The sequence below is a fragment of the Mesoplodon bidens genome, assembly GCF_964165515.1.
Source record: "Mesoplodon bidens genome assembly, chromosome: 3".
NCBI lineage: Eukaryota > Metazoa > Chordata > Mammalia > Artiodactyla > Ziphiidae > Mesoplodon > Mesoplodon bidens.
Window position 1 is genome coordinate 87,420,892 of NC_138178.1, and position 27,449 is coordinate 87,448,340.

At 39.0% G+C, this 27,449-nt stretch overlaps 1 protein-coding gene across 1 annotated transcript in view; it reads left to right on the plus strand.

The window, feature by feature from the left end:
- The window catches only part of FBN1 (fibrillin 1), a 256,740-nt gene that overhangs the window by 145,778 nt on the left and 83,513 nt on the right, over window positions 1-27,449 (plus strand). Inside the window, exons 16-32 of the mRNA XM_081229024.1 lie at window positions 1,688-1,810; window positions 2,903-3,055; window positions 6,914-6,967; window positions 8,565-8,690; window positions 11,066-11,191; window positions 11,755-11,874; window positions 12,097-12,234; window positions 13,079-13,129; window positions 14,774-14,899; window positions 16,912-17,139; window positions 18,868-18,993; window positions 19,113-19,241; window positions 20,060-20,185; window positions 20,289-20,414; window positions 21,607-21,729; window positions 22,995-23,120; window positions 25,115-25,240. Of these exons, the coding sequence (XP_081085150.1) occupies window positions 1,688-1,810; window positions 2,903-3,055; window positions 6,914-6,967; window positions 8,565-8,690; window positions 11,066-11,191; window positions 11,755-11,874; window positions 12,097-12,234; window positions 13,079-13,129; window positions 14,774-14,899; window positions 16,912-17,139; window positions 18,868-18,993; window positions 19,113-19,241; window positions 20,060-20,185; window positions 20,289-20,414; window positions 21,607-21,729; window positions 22,995-23,120; window positions 25,115-25,240 (2,127 nt within the window). The remainder of the gene's footprint in view (window positions 1-1,687; window positions 1,811-2,902; window positions 3,056-6,913; window positions 6,968-8,564; window positions 8,691-11,065; window positions 11,192-11,754; window positions 11,875-12,096; window positions 12,235-13,078; window positions 13,130-14,773; window positions 14,900-16,911; window positions 17,140-18,867; window positions 18,994-19,112; window positions 19,242-20,059; window positions 20,186-20,288; window positions 20,415-21,606; window positions 21,730-22,994; window positions 23,121-25,114; window positions 25,241-27,449) is intronic.

Consider the following 27,449-nt stretch of genomic DNA (forward strand, 5'->3'; position numbering starts at 1 on the left):
TTATTGATAAATGGATTGTTCCAGTCATTTGAAAGTGCCTGATGATTAAAAGTCTGCTCTGACTTTAACATTCTGGCTTAAGAATCAGAGCTAGAGAGAAAGAGAGGGGGAAAATGCTCCATATCCTTACCTGTGTCATCTTTATTCTGATGTATAGAGAAGATGGAATACACAGACTTGTAGTAAGAATAAAGGAAGAAAAAAGAAAAAAATTTCTTGTATGCTGAATTTCTTTTCCATCATTTTTCTCTTGATATCATGGGATAAGATTTTCTCTTAGTGCTGAACACTTGGTTCTGATCCCACAAAGATGTGACTCTTCAAAGCTGAATGAATAATGCTAATTTAATCGCTACAGTTAACTAATCTGATGAACAGCCTGGTCTCCCTCATCACTCTCTGAAGGTGGAGGCCACTCACTTTGAGCAACGCCCTCTGGATCTATGTTCCATCGCTGTCCCCAGTAAAAAACCTTTGGATTACGTTTCAGGCTGTAGTCACCACTGTTTTACTGTAGATCTCAATTTGAACAAAAAGGTGACCTGAATAACTGAACCAGTTTGAGTTCACATATTTAAATATAACTGCTGTTTTAAAATACAATCTGTACACAGAATCTTGGACCATCTGAATATATTTTGTGCCAAATAACACAAGCTATGTAAAGCGCAGAGGTGTTTCAGTCTCACTTTGCCTTTTTAAGGTCAGAAGAAAGGAAATATTCACCTATACCAGTTGTATATTATAAAAGGAGTTGTTATAAAATGACTTGTTTCTAAGTGTTATATGTTTTCCAAAACACAGTTTTGGTACCATTTCTATTTCCATGTTGGAAATAGAACATGTTTGATACCATGTTCAGGGGGAAAAATATCTGCTATTATTAGTATGTGCCCAATAAAATCTTTTACCAGGCCTCCCTAAGGATACACATACGATACTATAAAATATTTGTAATGCTTAAGAGAGATTTTTCTTTGCTGGGTTCCAATTGCTTACAGTGCTGTTGTTGGCTAGGAATTGTCATCAAAATCATCTATATTCATTTTCTGTTCCTTTTTTATGGTGTTCCATCCAGGCTTTAGTTCTGTGTCTCCTCATGCCATTCTAATTTTCCCAGAGAGTTAAGGCATGAGTGATACTGGAATGGACACCAGTCTGGGTGTTTGATGCCAAAAGGAGAAGAAGCTTCCTGCCCAGGCCAAAGATGTAGTTTATTATCAAGCTAGATTTCTGACAGTCCTGGAAAAACTGCCATGTGAAACATTACACAAGGCCCTTTGTCTTTTAGCTGTCACTTTCCTTCTTCTTCCAATTCTGTTTTTGCCTTTGTGATTCTTACTTTGGATAAAAAAAAAAACAAAAAAAAAACAACTCAGCAGAATGTTATTGAAATAGCTTTCTATGGAAAAGAAATAAATTCAGACAGTTTATCTCTCTCAATTTTTGTTCCTCTTCTCTCAAAGGAAAATGAAATGCATCTCACTGAGCTTTTATTGTTGACACTGCATATTATTGTGAATCTTCCCCATTTTCAAGTCTTAGAACTGTAAATATGTTATGGCTTTAGATAAAGTCACTTTATTTATTTTTTTCTCTTTTTTTTAACATCTTTATTGGAGTATAATTTCTTTACAATGTTGTGTGAAGTCACTTTAGTTTTAATAAGTACTTTTCCCCACCACAGATATTAACGAGTGTGAAACACCTGGGATCTGCATGAATGGGCGTTGTGTCAACACTGACGGCTCCTACCGATGTGAATGCTTTCCTGGACTGGCCGTGGGTCTGGATGGACGTGTGTGTGTTGGTAAGGTTGAAGCCGTAACTAGATGTACGATAGAGATCCACCCTCTGTCAGTCAATAAAATCCGCCAGTAATAAATGTACTTGACTGTAGCACATATGATACAATTAATATTTGTGGGGCAACAAACCAACGGGGTCAGTTCTTTTCTTGTATAACATGGATATTAGTTTAAGGGATAGAAAGACGAGCTGAGATAAATGAAAACCAAGGGAATCCCCACCTCTCCTTCTCCCTTGTCTTTCCTAATCACCTAGCTGTCCTCAATTTTCTCCAACCCTCCTTTGTTAATAATGGTCTTTGAAATTGACCTGTATATGCCCATTATCTCATGGTGAACATTTCATTTTCATCTAGGGAATTAAATGTTCCAAGGGAGGTATAGAATGCAAAGGAGGATATGTATAAGTAAGAAACTTATATGATAATAGTTTTATGTGGCTTTATAAGAAGTTTGAGATTTGTTGATAAATAGATACAAAGTTTTTCCAAATTATGTTTAAGAAAAGTAGTCGGTAGACCCTTTGAACTGGGAGAGGATTGGACATAGCTGGAAATCCCCTCCTGGTGGTAAAGATGATACTGCTTAGTTAGACCAATATCTGCAGATTTGTATAAATGAACCTTTTACAGATTAAACATCCTCCTTTTTGAAAGTACATCTAATTCAGATACTTAATAATTGCATGTTTATTTTGAGGTGGTCTGTATTTCTAATAAAGATCTTATTTATCATAAGGTGAGATTGAATGGTCACCATCATTCATTCAACATTTATTAAGTGCCTTCTCTGTACACTCCTGGGGAAGAAAAAAATGAGTGAGGTATAATCCTAGCCCTTAAGGACCTCACAGTTGGGTAAACCTTAATAGTCCCTAGAGAACTGAAAGAGTCTAGTAATTGGTTTCCAGGGCTTGGAAGCTGAATGCAGAATGATTTGTTTCGTTTTGTTTTCTATTGGGACCTAATACCAGAGGCATTCTCTGTGAGTTAGAACAGGGACAATGGCTAAATAAAACCAGCTTCAACTTTGACCTGGGGGGTTCCCATCTGTTTGAAGTGGTAGTATGATGACAGATGCTTCTTCCTGTGTAGACACACACATGCGGAGCACATGCTACGGTGGATACAAGAGAGGCCAGTGTGTCAAACCCTTGTTTGGTGCTGTTACCAAATCTGAGTGCTGTTGTGCCAGCACCGAGTATGCTTTTGGGGAACCTTGCCAACCGTGTCCTTCACAGAATTCAGGTATGTCGTGTCATGGGGATGCCCTAGTACTCCCAGCCTTCCGCCACCATCTTCAGTCTTTGCACTTTGGGAAGTCACGGGGTAAGATTGCGTCTGCTCTCCAGGTGCGTCATGTGCCTTGCTGGGGTCTTGGCAGGGGCTGCTCAGCCTCTGCTCAGACTTCCTCACAGGCCCAGCCATCACTTGGATTAGGCAGCACATTCATGCCTCCCATCTGAACTCCTCCACCTCAGTAATAGTCAGGCTCTTTAGGGTATGTGCGACTTGCTTCGTTTTCTAAAGTAGCTTCACAGCGTTTACATTTTGTAGGAACTATTATAAAAGCAGAATTCTACAGAGTGTAAAAGTAAATAATTTTCAGATTACCTGAATGTTTCCAACTTTTTTCCAAAAGGCCATTTGTGAATTTTGTTCAAATCCTTCATTCTGGTTTAGGTGTGCTTTTCCTAAATGATTTTATTCAACTCTAGGGAAAAAGTGTTTTTCTCAATTTGAGTGACATGGCATAACGAAAAGAAAACTGGTCAGTGAGTCAGAATTCTGCTCCCCAGCCACAGGCAGACAAATTACTTAATTGGAGGTTCAGTTTTTTGTGGATTTTTGTTTATTTAGGAATTTTTCTCCCCTAATTTCAAAAGGATTTGAGATGGCTTACATTAGTAAACAATTATAAAATAGAATAATATGGAAAAGGCATCTTCACTTTTTTTTCATCTATGAAATGAATTGTCTTAGGTAATCCAGAAGATCCTCTCCAGTTGTAAATTATTTCTGTTTGTAAGGCAAAAATAGTTTATTGAAATGAAAGCAATAGACTGTCAACATTTGAACGTAATTTTAAGGTAGCTTGGCAGTTGACTTCTAATGTCCTAAACTAGAATAAGTCCTAATTTTGAAAACATGTAGCTCTGATTGGTTGGTTTACATCTAAGGTTCAGTTAGTTCATTTCTGGCCTAGATACTATCTATTAAAGACGAACTCAGGGCTTCCCTGGTGGCGCAGTGGTTGAGAGTCCGCCTGCCGATGCAGGGGACACGGGTTCGTGCCCCGGTCTGGGAAGATCCCACATGCCGCGGAGCGGCTGGGCCCGTGAGCCATGGCCGCTGAGCCTGTGCGTCCGGAGCCTGCGCTCCGCAGGGGGAGAGGCCACAACAGTGAGAGGCCCGCATAACGCAAAAAAAAAAAAAAAAAAAAAAAAAAAAAAAAGACGAACTCACAATTTTTAAACATTTGCCATTTTGAAAATGATAATATTTGAAATCAGACAGAAATTAAAATGTATTATGAGAAGTTAGAGAAAGTTAAGTGGAAGACTTTAAAAGTCTTTAAAATGGGGAAATGCCAGTTAAAGAAAGAAAGCTTTATTCTGGATGACTTGCTTCACCCAGTCATTTTATATATGATTACTAACAATTAAATACATGTTTGCAATAATACTTCGATTATATAGTATACAAATATAATTCTATCTAAAAATATACTTCCATGCAACTTTACAGTTGTATATTATTAATATCATCCTTTTAAAGTAAAGTTTGCTACTTCAATTTTTCAAAGTACTTTCCTTGCATACTTTGAATTTACAAGATAGATGGGTATCCTAAAAACTGGTACAAGGATATAGGTGATTTGTCCATGTCCTGAATGAGTAGAATAGCCAAAGCTTAGAATCCAGGATCCTTGGTACATACAGTTTTTTGTTTTTACATTTTCCTCTGGACCAATTACATCTCCAAAGAATTCTTATGCTACATAGGAAAATGAAACATAAAAGATGACCCAAAGAAACCAAATTTCTTTAAGTGGTAAAGCTTAAAGAGAGTTACATTTGAAGCTCAGTTCCACTACCTTCTGTTTTATATTTGAATCAATTTACACAAAAGTGGTCCACATGTGGAAATAGTTCCATCCCGTTTGGTTTCTCCACCTCTTTGATAGGTGAAAATGCCAAATCATGAAGGATTGAAATGTAGGATGTCCCTTATTTCAGGAGAGAGGAGTGATTTTAAAGGGGACTGGAAATATCCAGAAGGAATATCTTTAGTCAATTTAATGAGAAATTCTAACCACTTAACATCTAAAGCTCATCTTTGTGCTCTGGAAGTCAAATAAACTATATTTGTAGATACATCTCACTGGCTGCTGAGCATTTACTCCTTGTAGAAATTGGTCAGTTAAAGCCACAGAAGAGTAATGATTAGGAATTTTCTCTTCTGTCTTCATTCCACTGTCTCCATGGCGCAACAGTGAGTTAGCTCAGCAACACCTACCATTTATTAAGTGCTTGAGTTGTGCTGAGCACTTTACATGTTCTCTCAGTAAATCTACAGCACTACCACGTGAGTTGGGTATCATTTTCTACACTTTATATAAGAGGAAACTAGAGAAGGGAAAGGGCTTGCTCCCAAGACCCTCAGCAATAAGCTTTTTGGTACCATTGGTACCATTTCTATTTCTACCATTCAAACCCATGCTGATCTGAATTCACTACAGAGTCTAGTGCCAGATCCTGCCCAAATGGAAAAGAATAATGACAATAATTTGCTTCCATGTAGGCTAAGCATCAGCTAATTTAACACTAATTATAAAACTGCTTTCAGCAAAACTGGCATGATTTTGTTTTTCCTGTTTTATTAGTTACACTAGTTCACAAGTGCTTTAATTAATTGCTGATGTGAGAGAATAAAGAGGATGTATTTCTTTCTGCTGCCAGTCCCTGGCTTTCAAACACAATGGCAGCCACCTTCCCATTTTTTTCCCTTTTTGGCTCCTTTTAAGATGATTTAAAAATTAAGGGATTTCACCACTTTTCTCAAATTTATGTTTGGTAGAAGACAGAGGCTCTGAAGGAGTCAACCTTCATTTTTTAATCTGTATAACTCCTTTGCATCCCCTGTCATCAGGAATGCAATTTTCTAGAATGTGGAGGTATAGGAACTATTTGCTTCAGCACCGAGGTACAGGTGGCCTATGTAAAAAAGCCCCATCCCTAATATTCACTTCTCCTGCCACCTAAGCACAAATGATCTGCATTTGACCATGAGATTCTGTAGTTGCCAGAAACCATGGGCAACTAAGGGAAACTTGGTTTCTTTTCCTTGGATTAAGTGTGGCTCCTGTTAGTTCTCCATTTCCATCATTCACTCTTAGGTTTATCTAAATATTGTTGGAATTGTGTATAAAGCATTGCATCAATTTTAAGAAATAGAAATCTGATTCCATCACAAATTTGGGAACATATTCTATAATACCTCCATTTCTTCAGTAAGATCCAGTTTTAACATTATGCAATACATTTCCTATGGATTTATATAATAGAATGAATCTGGCATCCTGATAAATATTAACTTTAAAAATACACATAAATGCAAGTGTAGATACCGTGTTATTCTTGTGAGGGGAGGCTAGAGAATTTGCAGAGAGAAATGAGAAAATGTTAAGAACTTGATTGTACTGAAAAAAATAGCTCGAACTAAGAAAAGAATTTATTTCCAAGATGGTGGGAGAGAGTTTTATTAACAGTTAAGAAACCACATTTTAACAGGCACATTTCACTGTTAAGTGTAAAGTGTTCCCTGGTGAAAAAAATCAAGCCATAGGCAAAACACCTTTTCCGAAAGTGCTTGCACAAGGAATTGCTGGAACTCGCGGACATCCTTATAAGTCGTTTTCCACGGTGATTGCGGAGTCTTTAAAATAGGAGCCTGGTGTGACTCCCCTAGGAGATGCCTCCTTTTCCGTTACCACTTTATTTCAGTTCCACTCACTTTGGAGGAAATGATGTGTGCAAAGCCAAGGGCAGGATCGACCTGTTCTGCAAACAAGGGAATCATTTACTATCTGTTAATTTATTGCAGCGGAATATCAGGCGCTCTGCAGCAGTGGGCCAGGAATGACGTCAGCAGGCAGTGGTAAGGACTTAGGACTTGTTTTGAAATTTACTAAGCATGTGCAGAGGCAGCACTGGGCCTTCCTGTGGGTTTCCACTTGGTCCCTTTACACCAGTCTGGTCCGACCCCCCTCTCTGGCCATCACTGCGTGATCTACCTGGGACACCTAGAAGCCCCCAGTGGCAGAACAGCTATGGCACAGCGGGTCCTGGGATTACTGGGTGTGGGTGTGGCACTCATTACTGAAGGGTTGGCTGCTCTCCCAGGGTCACTGATGTGAATGAGATACAGTGACCATGGTGGCTCGTTCATGAGAAGGGGCAGCCTGGCCCTCCTTTGGATCTACCACTATCGAGTACAATTCAGGGTTACGAGCTCAACTGAACCTATGCACATTTTGAACACTTTCTCAATGGTCAAGTGCTCAGTCATTCTCAGATGGCAGTAGGGAGCCATCTTGTGTTTTGTAGCAGGTGGTGATAGCAATTAACTGAGTGAGAAGAAAATGAAATGTTTAAGTGTAGAAGTTAGAAGTAGAGAAATCCTGGTGCCATGAAAGAAATTAAAGGGGAGAATTGAAACAAGTGTAAAAATAGGTGACAAGAAAAAGGAAGGGATTACTTTATTAATAAAAAACTAAATGATTTGATTCAAGAGCATTCTGGGAAAACATAGACTGACTGAATTGATTGTCAGTTCATTCTCTTGATTGATTTCATTATTATGTTTGGCTAAAGAAAGGGTGAGGTGGATATTTGGAGGAGAAAAGAGGAGAAGTAAGGAAATGTATAATGAGTAAGGAGTTAGTGGGGAATAAATAAGTTGTGATAGGGACCTGGATAAGGAAAAAAAAAAAAGGTCAACCTTGATTTATAGAAGAGTCAGGCAACAAGATTTGAGACTAGCCACTCACTGACTGTCACTTGGCATCACCCTTGACTATTAGAGCTCTCCTCAGGCTGTGAGCAAATGGAAGAGGAGGACCCAGCCTCATCTGGACAGAGTAGCAGAGGCTTCTCCAGAGCAGGTGGTAGTTGAGCAAGCTTCGGACCAATATGTAGGTTTGCTCCAGACCTTTCCCACACAGAGTGAAGAGGGCATTATGTGTTTATGGCAGAGTAAGAGATTTAAAGTGAATAAAGAGTTCATATTTTAATTTAATCTTAAGAATACTGTCGAACCCACGGAAGTCTGAACCATGAGAATGACACAGTCACCTTGGTTTTAGGCCGTTAAGTCTGGTGGCAGTGTAGAATGTAGATTGAAGAAGGACAGGCTGATGGCAGGGAGACCAGTTGTAGGACCCTGGGCTCTGTATTTGATCAACCTTTCCACCTTGATGTTTGGACAAGAAGAAGTCCAGGAGTTCTCCTCTTGATTAAGGATTGGTAATCTTGTAGTTCTAGCTCAGATGCCAAGCTCCTCTCAGGGACTGGTGGAAGGAAGACTGAGTCAGAATATCTTGTAGTGAGAAAAAGGGATCAACTTTCTCATCAAGGAGAAACATTATTTTCCTGAGGTCCTAAGGTCTTTACAGTTATTGTAATGTTATTTTTTGATAGTTCATTTGATGTTTACTTTAGAATGTTAATGATTTTGAACTTTTTTTGTGGTGTAGATATAAATGAATGTGCATTAGATCCTGATATTTGCCCAAATGGAATTTGTGAAAATCTCCGTGGAACCTACAAATGTATTTGCAATTCAGGATATGAAGTGGATTCATCTGGGAAAAATTGTGTTGGTAAGACGTTTCACCTGTTTTCTAAGACATTTCATGCATCATGCATTCTTTCTTTTGTTGCTTGAGGGAAACCGCTCTTGAGTAGCTTAAAGGACTGGACAAATGGATGCTCTACACTTTGGGTGTCAGCATAGCTGAATCCTGACAATTTATATCTTTTGTTTAACTATGTAAAGGATGGAACATGGCAACTGTCCCTCTCATACAGCATGCAGTTCTCTAATTGCGCAGGTTGAAGCCAAGTGCTGCCCCTACTAGGTGCCTTTGTTATTAGGGCACTGCTAATTGTCATTATGCACAAAGTAGATATAGCAGTTATTTTCAAAACAGCAGAAATCTTACTCTGAGCATTTTCACCTGCTTTCCTTCTAACTATGTGGCATTTGTACTCACATAAAAAGAACTCACAGTAAATCAAAGTATCTTCTCTCCCCACCATTTAAATCAGCTTTCACCTGAGTTTCAGGCTAAGCAAGTACCTAAAAAAATGGAGGATAGAAGCAGGTCATGGGAGCCCACAGGTTTATCACAAAACCCTCTTCTTTCGACTGCAGGTTTCTTTTTCTCTCCCTAACTTTTATTGCTGGCCTAAACCTGCCCCTTCCTTCTTTATGGTCTACAGTTGAATTTTGAAAAATGATTACTTTCTCTCTCACACCCTTAATTTTAGGGCCCTTTTTGGGGGGTACAGTTGTTACATGAGCATACATGGTACTTTCAAACTAGACTCAACTCAAAAAAAAGTTTTACTATTTCATTTTCCTGTAGGAACCTCTCTACATTGGCAGACATGAAAAATCATTATTTATTTGGGCAGGCCAGAAAGGCACAGAGATGTTTTAGCTTCATCCAAAAATCACGCAAAAGGGAGAGTTTGGGAGGCAGAAGGGATTCTTCCTTCAGTGCTTTAGTGTCTACTCCAAAGTTGGGCCCATTATCATCAGGTCAGAAGTATGTTCATATTTCAGATTATGTTCAGAGGTGTGAAGCTAGGAATCAAAGATCCGCTCCAGCCACTTCCCACAGAGTTCCAGGGACTGGCTATTTTATATCTTAATCTTCAATTCCTCAAATTAAAGTTCCAGGTTCTTCTGACATCATCAAAGTTTAAGAATTGCAATATTGACCTTTTTGGGAAGTATTAGCATTCCTTATATGATTTTGACAGAATTCTCAGCATGCTATTTGCTCAGACAATACATAACTTTATACTTGATTTTCCCATATTTTAAGAACCTTGTAAACACAGCCCTCCATATCTGCGAGTTTTGCATTCACGTATCTAACCAACCTCAGATTGAAAATATTTGAAAAAAAATTCCAGAAAGTTCCCCAAAGCAAAACTTGAATTTGCCATATACCAGCAACTATTTACATAGTATTTACATTGTGTTAGGTATTATAAGTAATCTAGAGATGATTTAAAGCATATGGGAGGATGTGCATAGGTTATATGCTAGTACTATGCCATTTTATATAAGGGGCTTGAGCATCCACAGATTTTGGTAACCTGGTGCTGGAACCGATCCCCTGCAGATACCAAGGAACAACTGTTAGTTGCTGATTTAAGTATATTTACTGCTGTGAACCCATGCAGCTCTCCAGTGCTGAATTTATGTATCCTTTATGTAAGTGCTACTAGCTTGTCTAATGGTATTCTAAGCAGAATCTCTCAATGTATAAAACGTCTCTTGTGAATATGTAGTCTATTTTGTGGGCTGAGTGATGTACTTTAGCTCAAAGAGGTATAACAAACTGTTTAAGTTCTACATTTCTTAAATTATCTAAGTAATACATATCAAAAGTTTGGGTTTGCATCAGACTTGCCTATTATTCAGCTGAAAGCAAGGAATTTTCCTCAGCTCTCTGAATCTCGAGTCTTAATTCCTCATGACAATTATAAACTCTACAGATTGCTTCATACTTTATAAACATAACTGGAGACCACTTAAATTATTCTAAAGAAGAGACACCCATCCTGGAACTAATACTTATCAAAAATGGACCATACTCTCTAAATATTTATTTAGTTCCTTAAAACAATAGGATTAGTCCTTTTAATTCTGGCACAGTGAAACAATTATATAAATATTTATGATTTCCAGCAAATCTAGGTTTTCTTCCTGCTAAAGAAAGAAGCGAATTAAATAGTGTCTGGTGACTTTAGACTTTGTAGATACCTAGTATAGATAATCAGCTCAAGCCCCTATTTTCCTAAAATAGGTAATTTCAGCAAAGATCAATGGTAGAGGAGTTTTGCCTCTTTCGTTGAATTAATCATATCATTATGACCTTAAAAACTTAGCCTAAAAATGCAAAGAAATTGCATGCAAAGGATGGGATCTTTTAAAAGTTTATGTTTTTTGGTTTTCCAGATATTAATGAATGTGTATTGAATAGTCTACTCTGTGACAATGGACAATGTAGAAATACTCCTGGAAGTTTTGTCTGTACCTGCCCCAAGGGATTTATATACAAACCTGACCTAAAAACTTGTGAAGGTAAGATGTATTTTTGTTCTTATACCATCTACTTTGCTGCCTTTTGGAATGCCACTGGAAAACCACGCAGGTAAATTAGAGTCACTTCTATTTTAGACAGTTGTGTCACTTCGTTGAGATTCTGTGATCCTAAATGACACTCCTATGCACTTTGTAAGCTACTGATGGTACTTACCTGCAATTGGTATTTTATTTGCCATTTATTTTGCATTCAAATGCCATTTAAAAGTATTCACTTTGTATTTGCTACAATTGGCATTTTATTTGCCATCATTTAATAGATGATGAAAATATTAAATATGTGCTATTTGAGTTAGTAATTCAGAAATCACACTTACATTTGCTCCAGATTTTCTGAATAAAAAGATTCAGCCATGTGCTGCACATAGAGATGTGCTCAGTTATTATTTTTGGCATTCCATCTGGCCTAGAAAAAAAAATCTATCTAGGTCAGATTTACTATCTAATGAAGAATATGTGGGAGAAAATGAGACCAAAGTTTAAATATTCATTTGTGCCCAAGATTAGTTTTTAGCAGTAATGTAGACCTGTTTTTGTTTCAGACATTGATGAATGTGAATCCAATCCTTGCATTAATGGAGTCTGCAAGAACAGCCCAGGCTCTTTTATTTGTGAATGTTCTTCCGAAAGTACTTTGGACCCAACAAAAACCATCTGCATAGGTATTTGTCTTTCTGAGAATGATTTTCCTATGTCTATCAGTGCTGCTGTATTTAATGTCTGCTTTTATTCCAAAAGGGTTTCAGTATGGAAGAATAAAGTTTTAAATGATCATTATTCCTTGTTTCATGATGCTATTCTTGCTGTAATTCCAATGCACATGTTTGAATTTTTGATGTAGATTCTATTGTCTATTAAATATCATCACCCCCTTGCCCCTGCAGAAACCATCAAGGGCACTTGTTGGCAGACTGTCATTGATGGGCGATGTGAGATCAACATCAATGGAGCCACGTTAAAGTCCCAGTGTTGTTCGTCCCTTGGTGCTGCCTGGGGGAGTCCGTGCACCCCATGCCAAGTTGGTAAGAGAAGCAGGTGCTGCAGCTCCTGTGCCCACTGGGCACTTTGCTCGGAAAGGGGAAGCTGAGAACTTTGTTCATTTAGGCTCACATGGGAATTTTAGAAGATTTCATTCTGATGACCTCAATGAAACATGTGGCTGAATAGGAAACTAAGAGAAGTGTCAAGGGCAATAATTTTACGTGATTTGGTTAATGTATTGTTTTCCATCACCACACTGTAATGTAGTTATCTGGAGTTGCTTTCCTAGATCAGCAATTCCTACTGGCTCTCTCAGGAACCTCATGATTAGGGGTCCTGAACTTTTTACAGGCGCAGATTTTCTTCCCCTCAAAATGATTGATGTAAAGGCACCACTGTTCATCACTAAACTAAAGTTGTTGCAAAGCTGAGGTTTGAGAGCCTTGCTGATTCAATGCTTAGATATATAAATGTGTGCATTTATATAGTGTGAATGCTGCAGGGCATGAGATCTTCCAGTCCTAGACTTTGTTTTCCACATCCATGTTACAGTAATCCTATAGTGTGATTCAGATTTTAGCGCTAATAGCAAGAGAGAAATCGAGTCAATTTCCTTCTTAGTCATCATCTTAGTTTGATCTTTAGGGTACCTTTGGGTCTTTTAGGATATCTCAGATGAATTGAACTTTATTCAAGGAGACATTTCATTCTTCTCCTTCACCTGTGCAATCTCAGAGACACTTTGTCGTCTCAGACTTATTCATAGCAATAAAATCAATTTCATGTTAAAGGTCCTCTTTCATGTTTCTTATACCATGTCATACAAAGTCTGGATATTGTTATCTCAAATTTGTTTTTTGCTTTTTGTTTGCTTTTTTGGTACAGATCCCATATGTGGTAAAGGCTATTCAAGAATTAAAGGAACACAGTGTGAAGGTATTTATGATTATTTATAAATCATAAATTTCTGTGTGCATGAAGAATGCTTGTGTTAACTTGGACTGGATAAAGCTGTCATATAACTTCCCAGTGAGAAATGTGTAGCAGGGGAAAAAAAATAATGAGAACTGCCGAACATGAACAGACGTGAGTTTCACAAGCATATATGCTATTGCCAGCGTCAGATCACTGTGGTCAAAGGGCAGCATGGCTGAAAATGCTTTAGGCTGACCATAGTTTTGAGTGGCTACAATTTCAAACTGCTATCTATGAGGAAGACAGAAAAGGAAGTTTTTGATGAGGCTATAAAATTTACATTTTTCTTGGTTTGTCCTGGGCTTTTTTTGTTGTTGTTTGTTTCATGGTCACAGATGATGAGAAGGACACACTCTATTGCCTCGTTTTTGAAAGTCTACATGTATTCTCTCCAGTTTCCTGTGATTTTTTTCTCATGGAGTCCCAGATAGACATAGGTCAGGGTGACTAACACAACCTGACATGACACAGCAGCTGAAAAAATTTTAAAACAGCAATTAGTCCCATATGTGGAATGAAATGAACTTTTTTCTCAGCTAAAATAAAGAGGAACACTACATCCCCCACCCAAGGTCTTGCTTTCCAAATGATGATTGAATCCTTTGGCCTCTCTCTGGTCCAGACCCACTGTTAATAACTTATCTGACCTCAGCAGCACATTTTGGTACACAAGTGGCCAGAGCAAAACAAAACAAAACAACCCGAAGAAGGTAAATTTCCCCCTCCCAATTTATTTCTCTTATGAGGAAAGATTTAGAATAATTTTTTCAACATCCCTGGCTTGGAAAGTTATTTCTTCTAAATAGAGACACAGTGTGTGTGAGTTTCTTGACTAACGCTCCCCTTTTTTGGCATTGGCAGGTAAGTGCCTTTCTTTGGGTTAACTTGATGGTGAGTATTTTTCCAAAACAATGTGCAGAGAACATAATGCTCTCCATCAAGCAAACTGGGCAGGACTAGTACATTTGAGACAGATGCAGTGAATGATGAATGAATGAACATGCGCACCTTCCACCACTCCCCAACTCAGGCTGGGACCACCAAGGCTTTGACGGAACAGCCTGAGACCATTGCTGAGTTAGAACTAGATACACACTTTCTTGGGATGTCTCAGCACTTCTCAAATGAGACTCTTTTGACTGGCCCCACATATTCCTCGATGATGGATTTTTTTTCTATGCTCATCTTCAAGCTACTACTTCTTTGCTAGTTTGAAAGACCAGGCTTCTCTTTCTCTACTCACTTGCAGCCCTCTGGTCTCATAAAGCTAATTGTACGGCCCCTGGGAGCCTTACCTGAGATGTCTATAGTACCCAGACCTGTTCCCAAGAACTCCCACCAGCTCCGTGTCTTTACAAATCAAAAATTACTCCCTGAGACTGATGGAGAAACTGTTATATCTTTGGTAATAGGTGGGTTCAGTCTGGTTGCTTTTCAAACATCCCAGAAATTCTACATGAATTATTTGGAGGCAAACTAGTTTTGTAAACTTATCAGGTTTAAAATGATCTTTTCTGTTGTGGTAATAATATGACTCCATGAATGGAATGAAGTAGAATGATGTTATACAGATATATTAACTTCATGCTTTTTTTTCCTTCATAGATATAGATGAATGTGAAGTGTTCCCAGGAGTATGCAAAAATGGCTTATGTGTTAACTCTAAGGGATCATTTAAGTGCCAGTGTCCCAGTGGGATGACTTTGGATGCCACAGGGAGGATTTGCCTAGGTAAATACTGTTCATTACTTTTCTAATGAATATTTCTTAACGATTATTAAAAACTCAGTTAACAAGATAGAGCTGAATATTTGGTTCCAAGTATAGACACACACACATCCCAAATTCAGCATTTCTATTAGGATGCATTGTGGTTTCCTGGACAAATAGCCTTCCTGACTCAGCTCTTTATTCATTCTTTATAAAAAGAGTAGAGGGCCTCCCTGGTGGCGCAGTGGTTGAGAGTCCGCCTGCCGATGCAGGGGATACGGGTTCGTGCCCCGGTCTGGGAGGATCCCATATGCCGCGGAGCGGCTGGGCCCGTGAGCCATGGCCGCTGGGCCTGCGCGTCCGGAGCCTGTGCTCTGCAACGGGAGAGGCCACAACAGTGAGAGGCCCGCGTACCACAAAACAAAAACAAAACAAAACAAAAAAAGAGTAGAGAACATGTCAGTGAAGAGGAACTTTAGTTCTTTATTGTTATCCATCACAGTTATTATTCTAGAGCTCTTAAATCTGCCCTCCATGGGCCATGGACAGAGAATTCTAGGTGATTGGTAAGGAGAACACTTTTGCTTAATTGGAAACTGTAGCCTTAGCCTGCTAGGCAGGGCTGCTGTAAGCCAGAAGGACAGGTCTTTGCAGGAAACTCTTGTGGGTATCAGGAGTGAAGAGTGTAACAGCCTGAGGAGCGAACCTGAGGGAACGAAGGCTGTTGTCAATATCAGCCATGATGAGATTCTCCATGACAACTGCTAGAACCCAGGTGACAGTGATGTGGAAGAGACTGGACACCAAACCCTGAATTCTTAGAAAGCTGCCCTGTGGACTCATAGTGGCAGCAGATTTGAGATCCCACAGTCATGCTTGTGGGGTCTTTGGCTTATTCTGGTGTTACTACTATGGCTTCTGATTGCCAGGAATATGTCCTTTGGATCACTGGTTTCAGAGTCCATGACTCTGGAAGTGATGCTTAGCCATATTGTGTATCTGAAACCACTCTGAAGAGCATCTTTAGTGAAGGACCACTGTAGGTGGTTGAAAGAGCGGCATGCAGTTAAGGGATTTGCATCCTTTATGAATTAGGATTAATCAGCCTTTAAATATACAACTTTATAGTTTATAATGTAAGCAATACAGAAGAGAAAAGCTGGAATTCAGAGGCTGGAGTCTTTTCATAACTATGGATGTCCGTTAATCCTATTCTGAGTCTTAGCTTCTTTGTTTAGGAGGTATCAGCATGTAATGAGAACGCTTTTCCAGGTTCTTCAGTTGAAACATGCTTCAGTATTTAGTTTAGGATTCATTTTGAAATTAACCATCTTAATTAATAGAGGCAACCCAGATGCGAAGTTGCTCAGAAGGCTTCAGTAGCTTTCTAACATTAAAGGAAGCTCACACTCCCACAAGTATCCAGAAGAATGTGCACAAAAGCACATGTTGAGGTGAAAGAAATACTTGAGAAGAGGAGTGGATGGCTTTTCTTTGCTGTTTTTCCTCTTTAATCACAATTAGGGCAGTCCTCATTTCAGAGTTTACTATTCCACCTCTCCAAAAATGAAGTGGATCTGAGAAAAAGGTGCTGGTGCTAGCTGAGATGTTCTCCAACAATAAAGACTACAGGTGGCTTTCAGCTAGAGAGGAGATGTCAAGACATCATGGAGTGCATGCACTGGTAATAGGCATGGTCTGTACAGGGAGAAAACATCTCCCAAAAGAGCATTGCAGGAGTTCTTCGAATACTGCTCCTTATGTAGAATTATCAGAAAATACCTAGAGTTCAAAGGATACTTGCCGCAAGAAGAGGTGCACATAAATAAGAGCTGCCAGCTAAGAGTCTTTATTAAGAAGGAAAACCCACCACCAAGCCTAGGTTCCTTGGAGGAAAAAAAATTAATTTCAGTCAATAAGTTTGTAGTAAATCGTTATGTGTCCTGTACTTTGCCTAACACAACGTTGGCAGTTTGAGGCAGTGAAAACAGAGCAGCTCTCCTCAGCTTCCCTCTGTTCGTTCCCTCTGGCAGATATCCGTCTGGAAACCTGCTTCCTGGGTTACGAGGATGAGGAGTGCACCTTGCCCGTGGTTGGCCGCCACCGCATGGACGCCTGCTGCTGCTCCGTCGGGGCAGCCTGGGGGACCGAGGAGTGCGAGGAGTGTCCCCTGAGGAACACACCTGAGTACGAGGAACTCTGTCCCAGAGGACCTGGATTCGCCACAAAAGAAATTACAAATGGAAAGCCTTTCTTCAAAGGTACAGTGGTTTCAGTGGTTGATTACTCTTCTGTTAGGTCAAAAGGATGCATTTTCAGGAGCACAGAGTTCTACTGACAGAATTACAATGAATGTCATCAATGCGGTCATCCCTGGATCATTTCAGCTTGCCTTCTTTGATTGCTGAATTTTATACGGCAAAATGTTCAGTCTGTCACAGATTTTCTTTTTCTACATCTCAGGTCTTCCTGAGTCACTTGCCTCTCCCATGTAGTCACTGTTAAGCGTTAAATAGATTTTAATACTATCCTAAAGCTAAGCATAAACGGAAGAAAAATCTTCTTGGGAGATGTTTATGCCATCTACTAAAGCCCTAGAGGTAACCTTTATCTGCTGATTTGAAGCATCCAAGTCACTGTGGTCCCCCTGACTATAGATAACGGTGTGAGAAACCCAGTGACAGGTCCTCTTTGTCCAAATACAGCAAAATTCATTCCTATGGCAAACACTCCAGTGACATATTTCAAATTTTATTTTCTTATGCTATAAAACCCATGTAAAAAAAAAAAGGAAGTTACAGATTTAATCTAATTCCAAAATTGAGTTAACTTCTTATGCACAATGATACAGACCTTGTTTACTTCAGCATATGGAAAAATCATAATTGGTTTCTCAGAATTCCGATTATTCAGGGAGGCCCAGCTTATGTTCTCAGTATAGAGTTTAGTGTCGGTTGCCCATTGTGTCTGGACCTACTTATTATACTTCATAATCAAATGAATTTCTAAAAATGGGAAATGAGTATATAAGTATCACTTAATTATCCTTATATTAAAAAGTGTAGACTTTTTTTTCTACTGAGCATTTTGTTCAAGAAGTCCTGGGGTTAAAATTATACTGTCTAGAGAGACAGTTTCTAGACAGCCCTCTGAAATGTCTCTTAAGTAAATTAAAAGGAACTTGGATGATTTGCTTACAAAAGCTGTGGCGATCCATTACCGCAGAAGGACTAGATGTTCTTGAGATTTAATCTGCCAGTTCTGTATCTCATGACATTAGGTAGAAATGAACTTGTATTTCTTGAGCTGTAGGTCTTGCTTTAGACAGGCCCCTAAAAGGGGAAACTCAGATTACTCAAATTACATGTTACATATGCAGTCTCCAAGAAATTCTTATACACATTAATTATATTAATGCAAACTTCATATTAATTGAGAAAATATTTTAAATTAGTACACATTATTTGCGAACATGTTTTAAATAGTATACATCATTTGTAAGGAATTAAAGTTATAAATGGCATCTCCTGTGAAATTCTTATTTTTAGGTATTAAAAAAAAGCATCAGAAAGCATAAGTGAATATCTCATTCCACTACATACTCAATTGCTTGCTGTAGGACAATATATTTGAAAATCTTCCACATGCCTTACATATAGACACTAGTGTTTTAGAATTTCTTATTCTTTCATTCAGCAAATAGTTCAGCGTTTGGTGTGTGCTGGGCTTTTAGAAGTCCAAATAAACCCACTCTTTACTTCTTCAATAATACTTTCTAAAATGTAGAAGTTTAAAAGTCTAGATCTGTTTACAAAGTCCTATTTCTCATGGATCATCACACATTTTTTAAAATGAGTATGACCAAGACCCTCTAACTTCCTGAGTTTTTTTTTTTTTTTTTTTTTTTTACTTCCTGAGTTTAAAATGGGGTGTTGAGATCTCCTAATTGGTCACTTATGGACTTTTCCCACATTTAATTTTCCTTGAAGACATCAATGAGTGCAAGATGATTCCCAACCTCTGCACCCATGGCAAGTGCAGAAACACCATCGGCAGCTTCAAGTGCAGGTGTGACAGTGGCTTTGCTCTGGATTCTGAAGAAAGGAACTGCACAGGTCAGTGAAGGGGCTCACCCTGGAGGGACACCCTTTGGAACTCTTGGTCTTAAACATGTTGCCACAAGAAGTAAAGCTATCCTGAGGCTCATCTGCTGCCACTTGCTGCTTTTGTGCAGACATCGATGAATGCCGCATATCTCCCGACCTCTGTGGCCGAGGCCAGTGCGTGAACACCCCCGGAGACTTTGAGTGCAAGTGCGATGAAGGCTATGAGAGTGGATTCATGATGATGAAGAACTGCATGGGTGAGTGCGTGACCATTTGATCATCCCAGGGAAGAAACATTCCAAGAAGCTTCGGTGACTCATCGCCTATGTCGGTTCTTCCTGCTCCCCCAGTGCGCTGGTCTCCTGACCAGTGAGTCACGCATTGGACTGTGGCAGAGGGAGACTGACATGTGGAAGGAATGAGGGAATTCATGCTCTGGGGCAGCGGGTGGCCTCAGACACCAGGTATGGGTCCCTGAGAAGTGAGTTTAACACCTGGAATAGACACCCCAGGGAAGAGAGAACAATTCAAACATAAGCTATATTAGGGGTCACATTCTAGGGTTTCTGTTCATCATTTTTAGAAAAGGAGATTGATTAAGATAGTTTCATTAGATCAGGTTCCCTAGCAACAGGACTGAGATGGGGGCATTTTTTGAGGGATTGCTCTTAGGAGGAACCTGTAAAGAAGTGAGGGAAGCAGCTTAGGGCAGGGGAAGAAGAGAAGCCAATTGTTCGACTGGATTTTAGCTTTAACCTGATCCCACAGGGGCCTTGGAGTGTGAATAGTACCGGAGAGCGGTCCCACCTCGAGGCCAGGAGGCTGAGATTTTATACTCCCACGTCAGTTCAAGCAGTTATTGGCCATGGGCAGCCCCCAGCATGGGAGCGGGGTGTAATTTCTCACCTCCCAGGCATTTCTGAGTGAGGTGGATAGCGGTTCTCCAACAAGGAAACCTGTGAGCCATTAGCAGCCAGAACTCCCAGCAACTGGGCAATGAGTGCACTGGCCTGGTCGTGGGGCCCTGGCAGGACCACCACCCACAGCTTCAACAGGGGTCATTTCCACTTTGCAGATATTGACGAGTGTCAGAGAGATCCTCTGCTGTGCCGAGGAGGCGTGTGTCTAAACACTGAGGGAAGTTACCGCTGTGAATGTCCTCAGGGCCATCAGCTGTCCCCCAACATCTCAGCATGTATAGGTAAGGAGGAAGACCACTTACCTGCCGGCAGTCGTTTGGCCCACACCCCTGCCAGAGCCCGAGGCTTACGGCTGGGTGCTTGGTATTCTCATCTTCTATACAGACATCAACGAGTGTGAACTGAGCGCGCACCTCTGCCCCCACGGCCGCTGTGTGAACCTCATAGGGAAGTACCAGTGTGCCTGCAACCCCGGCTACCACTCCACCCCCGACAGGCTGTTTTGTGTTGGTAAGTTCTGTATGGTATGTTATTTATTTTCTTTAGTCTCTTTCGAAAGCACTCAAGCAATGTTCTCTGAGTTCTGTTTCCATCGCTAGTGACTTTTACTTAATCTTTCCTGTTTTCCTGGAGGGAAAGGTCTTCTCATGGTGGCTCACGATCTTTAGATCTCACCTCCCCCATCTGTTTAAAGAACCAATTCAGTGAAGGCTGTACAGTGTTTTAGCTCTAGCAAGTATAATTTGACCCATGCTGCTTTGACTAGTGAACGGTAGCACACGCTTTGTTTCTGCCTATGGACACCCAAGCACATCAGCCAGTGATTACTAAGTACCGCCTGAAATAAACGAGCCTGGTGAGTGCCGGGAGGAAGACAGAAAGCTTAGGGTGTGATCTCCACCCTTAGGTGGGTGGTTTGGAGCAGCTCAGAGATTCCAAAGAATAATTATTGGGAAGAAGACCATAGCATGTTTATAGCTTACAATGCAATAGAGGCCAAGTCTGGCAGTCCTTAAAAATGAGGTTTTGTGGGACAAGCGTTTTGCTTTGTGGCTGGCCCTTAGGAGGTTTAGTTGTGCTGGGAAGAGTGGCACAGAAAGTCCCATGGCTTTAGAGTCAAAGTGAAACTTTGTAGAAACAGCCAGTTTTTGCCTGGTTTGAGGTATACCCCATGTGGAACTGCCAAGTCTCACATGGTTTCTACCCAGAATCATAAATCAGCCCAAATTCTTCTGAAGCATGGCCCAGGACAACTCAGAACTCCAGCTCAGGTCCTTGAAAAGGATTGGAACCTCAGCCAAATGCAATGTCAAGTTTGTAACGGAATCTGTGACCCAGAGAATTTCACCCACGTGCCCATTGTTGTCACTGAGGAATTCTAGCGCCCAGCACTTCTCCTGCGTTGTGTGTGGCACACCATATGTTGTGTTCATCTAACTCCCCAACTGCAGTGTAAATATTATGAAGGCAGGAAGAGTGTCCATCTCATTCACTGTTAGATTCTCATCTGTAGCACATAGTAGGTGTGTAGTTAATATTTGTTGAAGGAACCAAACAATGCAGTGACTTGCAGTTGCCCTGGGATGCTTTTATAATTTTGTATTTTGTTTTGTTTTATTTGACCCATACATACCTGGAAACTTCAAACATGTGCCATCATCACAAACACAGAGGAAAGTGATATTATTTTCCTTTTTCTTAGACATCGATGAATGCAGCATAATGAACGGTGGCTGTGAGACCTTCTGCACAAACTCTGAAGGTAGCTATGAATGTAGCTGTCAGCCAGGATTCGCACTAATGCCTGACCAGAGGTCCTGCACTGGTAAGTCAGCTTTAGCTTCCTGGGAACTCTCTCACTAGCAGGTCCCTATTAGAGTGGTTCAGGGCCTGGGCTTTGGAGTCAGACAGTCCTGAATTCACATCTTTGTTTTGTCACTTTTTTGGCTGTGCGTCCTCGATGAAGATCCTTGGCATCTGATACCTCATCTGTAAAATGGGGTTCAGATTGCCTGTGTGGAAGAGTATGTACAGCACTCAGCATAGTACCTGGCACATGCTCAATAAGTGGAATATAAACTACATTTTCTTGATTGATCAGAGTTTTGAAGAATCTGATCTCATGGCCTATTTCAGTGCTACTCAGGGTGTGTTCCTTGGACGGGCAGCCTCAGTACCACCTGAGAAAGTGTTAGAAGTGCAAAATCTCAGGCCCCACCCCAGACCTACTGAATCAGAAACTCCTATGGGGGCATCTCAGTAGTCTGTTTTCACAAGCCTTCCAAGTGATTTTGGATTTGTGCTAAAATTTGAGAACTGCTGGTCTAATTTACACTGCCTGTTGTATCACATGGGCTAGCAGAGCCATGTAATCAGCCGGAGATGGGAAATGAAGTGGGTAATGTAGATTTTAATTTTGGCTCAGGTTAAGAAGAAAACTTAGGTTTAGGAACCAAAGTTATTTTATTGGACCTAGTAAAATCTACGTTAAAAGCCCTAGATATAAACTTAGCTATAAAAATTAAATTTTGAAAATCTAAGCAGATACGCTTATTTCAAGCATTTTTTACCTTAAAATATCTGTAAAACAGCAAATAATGGGCATTAGGCATTTAAATTTGACAATTAGAAAAATAAGATTCATAATCATTTTTGAATGATAAATTTGTATCAGAGATAAAAGTGCCAATTAAATGGTGGTCTTTTTTTTTTTCTTGAGTTTGGACTTTACCTAAATGTTTATTACATTTTATTAAAATTTTATTACATATGTAGTACTAGTAGTAGCTAATTTATTGAACACTTAGTATGTACCAAGTACTGATGTGCGTTTTTTTTTTAAATGATGGTCTTTTAAGTGCATGTGGACCTCCATCCTGAACTGTATGTTATAAATCTTGAAAATGGTTCTCCCTTTTTTTACCCAAGATAACCTGATGAGATAATTTATGTAAAGTGTCATTTGGATTTCAGAGCTAACAGTCTTATGCGAGCAGGCTGAGTTTACTTGACTTGGGTCACTTAACTTTTTCATCAATGATTAATGGAACCCTATCAACAACATGCCATTGTTGGTTTTATTCTCTGTAGACATTGATGAGTGTGAAGATAACCCCAATATCTGTGATGGTGGTCAGTGTACAAACATACCTGGAGAGTACAGGTGCTTGTGTTATGATGGATTCATGGCATCTGAAGACATGAAGACTTGTGTAGGTAAGCAAAAAAGACAGAATTTTCCAATTTGCTAGTTATTCACAAGGACTGTTAAATTACATAAAGATTTGTTTGGGTAGTGAATAGATCCTAAGGGAAAAGTAAGAATATTTAGGAGCATAGTGCTAATCATAATCCAAAGCTAGCACTCCAAAAAGCAACTTTCTTGTGACTGTGATATGATGCTCTTGTCAGATATGTTGTATGGACTGAGCTAACCACTGGTCAACTCCAGTGACCAAAAGACATTTCTTTTATGTCTATGCATTATTTCTGTCCACTTAACCCTCCTTTTGCTGTGACTAGAGTTTAGGCTTTTAAATTGTTTGCTTAAGGCAAGCAAAACTTATTTCTGACAAGAATGCAATAAATTCTAGAATGGATTGTTTTGGAGAGTTTCTATTGTTGTCTTCAAATCTGTCAGACTTTTTAATGTAATATCTAATCCGCCTTTAATCCCATTTAGTATATTTTTAATCTCAGACATTGCAGTTTTCACCTCTAAAAGTTTGATTTGGGTCTTTTTTTTTTTAATATCTTCTGTGTCTCTACTTAATATGTCCAATCATTTCTCTAGCTTTTTAAATACAGGAATACAGTTATAGTAATCTGTTTTAATGTCCTTGTCTACTAATTCTATCACCTGTGTCAATTCTGGATCATTTCAATAAATTGACTTTCCTCTTCATTATGGGCCATATTTTCCTCCATCATTGAATGCCTGGTAATTTTTGCTTGGATGCCAGACATTATAAATTTTGCCTTACTAGTTTCTGAATATTTTTGTATTCCTAAGCTTTATTCTGGAACATAGTTAAGTTATTTGGAAACAGATCGGTTCTTTCAAAGTCTTGCTTTGAAGCTTTTAAGCAGCAGTTAGGGTAGGGCTAATTTTCTCTATTGCTGAGGCAAGATCCTTCTGGATACTCTACTCACTTCCCTGTGAATTACAAGGTTTTCCAGTCTGGCTGGTAGGAGAAGGCACAATTCTACGCCTTCTGGGAACTCTGATGATTGTTCCCTCTAATTCTTTTGGATGGTGCTTCCTCCAGATTCGAGAGTTTCCTTACGTGAATATACTGATCACTACTCATCTGGGTGCTTGACTGGGACCCTCTGCAGATCTCTGGAGTTCTCTCTCCTTCTCTCTCTCTGTACATCTCTTTTCGGTCCTTTACTCAGCGCTATGAACTCTAGCTACCTTGGCCTTCCCCCTCACCTCTTCAGCTCATGGACATTTCCTGGTTCCATCTGTCATCCCCCTCCCTATGCCATTGCCTTAAAACTCTCCCTACACAGTACTCTGGGGCCTTTGTAGAACCCACCTAGTTTGTTTTTTCTCTCAGGGATCATTGATTTTGTTGGCAAATTGTCCTTTCTTGTTGTTGTTATTTTAGGTGAGAAGGTGAATTTGGTTCCTATTGCTCCATCTTGGCCAGAAGCAAGAGTCTAGAATTGAAATTTTAAAAATCACTTCACATTTGTGTCTTTCAAAAACACTTACCGAATATTTGTGAAGTCCTAGAAATTAAAATGAATGTCATAAAAAAAGATAATTTTTAATTTGGGAAAGAAGTGAAGTTTGTAACTATCTGCACTAAGACTACTAGTTTATCTGTCTTTTCTTTCAAGATATGGAACTAAAATGTTGGCCTCATGCAGTCTGAATTAAAATTTTCATCTTGCAACAGAGTATGCTGTTTTAAAAAGTTTTCTAGACTGTCACATAAACAGGCTCTATCCCCAACCTCGAGTCAGTCAGTTTATTTGATTACTTGACCTCCTGCTTGTGGCCCAGATAAAAAGCAGGTCTGCAGGGTTAGCCTTCAATGTAGGAAGCAAATGTGAATTGGGCTACGTAAATATACTTTTTTTTTTAAGTGAAAACATCTCATCTTTTCTATTTGTTTGTCATAGTTGCTTTATCTCAGGGGAAATTTTTCAGTGATATCAAACAAATGGTTATATGTACTAATAATATCTGTATTTTACAGATGTCAATGAATGTGATCTGAATCCAAATATCTGCCTAAGTGGAACCTGTGAAAACACTAAAGGCTCATTTATCTGCCACTGTGATATGGGGTATTCAGGCAAGAAAGGAAAAACTGGCTGTACAGGTATGTTTTTTCAAATTGAACAATAAAACCGTAAGTGATTAAGACATTGCTACCGTAATTATAGATTAACATAAGTTTTAACACTATTAATATTTTAATTACCTTATAAAGCATTTTGTTAGTATTTTTTCATTAACTTAGCCTGCACTTCTCTGAAATTTGTCATACTTTAGATTGGATCTAAGGTGAGGTTTTTTTCCCTTTACCTGTGAAAAAAAGGCATATGAGATAAATTACCACCATAAATAACACTATAAATATCAACATTTTATGAGGTTAAAATAACATTTTTATATCAAAGTAGTTAACGTGCTAACTACCAAACATATCCCTTTATTAAAGCAGACCTTTCCCAATAGCCTCCATTGCCAACCCTTTCATTTAAGGTTTTATAAGTGAAATTACTTTTTAAAGAAACACATCCTATTGTAAAGCAATTATACTCCAATAAAGATGTGGAAAAAAAAACCCAACACATCCTACAATTCATATATTTCATCAAGTCTCATCAGTCTTCTAGTTTCTTAAATTAATGTGCTTTTTTTTCAATTAAGTTGCTTTAGCCCTAATTAGTCTTTATTCGTGGGACTTAGCAAATCTCATGAAGTGAGAAATTAAACCATTAATTTTGCTTGTTTAATACCAATAGCACATAAGGTCTTTTCACAATATTTGTAGGAGATTATTCTGTCAAACATCAAATGGAAGCAGTCACTCTGAGTGAATGTTGTTCTTTCTAAGTGTTTAATTGATGTTTTCATACTTGAGGCAGTGATGCTTAGTACACGGAACAATAAAGTTTTACTGTAGTTACCTATAGTAACAAAACAGATTATGGCATATAACATAATTTAAAACATAATGGAAAAAAAAACATAATGGAGACCATGGTGGGCTTGAATTAGGTAACTGCATCATTTCTTTACAAATAATAGACTTTAATTTCAAAAGGCAGTTTGGCAAGCCATTGTGACTTAAAACAAACGTTAAAATATTTGCAGATTGGCAGTGTGGTACAGGTACAGATCTTTTTCTTAATTATATCAGCGTTTTTCAAGAAAGTTCCCAATATATGCATTACCATTTTAGACTGTTCAGTTATGCAAAGTTTCAAATACAGATATACAGACATCACCAATAAATTACTATTAGTTCAAAAATGACAGATTCTAGACAAATTATAAAAAGAAGCATGTAGCTAGAATGCTTTCATGCTCACTATATTAGTCTTCATATGAAGCATGTCTAGGGGTCCATTCTGATAAATGGCACAGAGTTTAAAATCTCTAGTCCTCATGTGGTCTCTGGGGGTACAAATGATGCTTATATCAGCATATCTGTGGTTCAAGATTTATTTTTAGCTTTCATTAAAAATATAGGACTTAGGGTAAGGGGTGTTGGTCTGGCAGTAATGCAGGGGAAAATTGGACAGTTCTATATTGCATTTTACCTATTAGAGGCTAATACCATTGTTTGGCAAGGTTGAACTCACTGCAAGTCAACCCAGAGAACCGTGATTCTTATGAAGGGAGAAGTTAATCTAATGGGACAGTCTTCTTTCCCTATAAGAAAAAGATCTCTAGAATTTTATGCTCCAAATTCCCGCTAACAGAGGCATGTGCAGAGGCTGACTGTTTTAGGCCTCTTATCATGAAGAAAGCTTAAATTTTCATGCAACATTAATATCATTTAAGGTACATGAGGTATAATGCATGTAATGCCCTTGGCACAGTGCTTGGCATACAGTAGCTGGTCAGTAAATAGTAGCTATTGTTGTCCTTATAAAATGAGACACATAGACACAGTGTCTAGAAGCCATTTTAATTAAAAACATAACTTCTAGTCTAGCAAAATTCTGTACTTCTATTTACTGATATGCTTGAAATCAGTTTAGAGAAGGAAAATCTTACTCTGTATATTGAAAGGCTTGTTTTTCATAATTGAGTTTGCACAGATACTAAGACTATAGTGACGAGAGCTATGTACTCCACATTAGATGAGATGACACCAGTTTTACATTAAGAACAGCAGTCTTTTAGTAAATTACATGAACAGAAACATGGATTTGAAGTCCAAGAAATATTCTGTATCTTTCCCCAAGGGCCAACATCCCCCTTCCCCCTTTTAAATTATAGCCTAAAATGATTTTTCAATTGCATAAAATTCAGCTAGTACTGTAGGGAGAAGAATTGAATTTCATGGTCCTTTT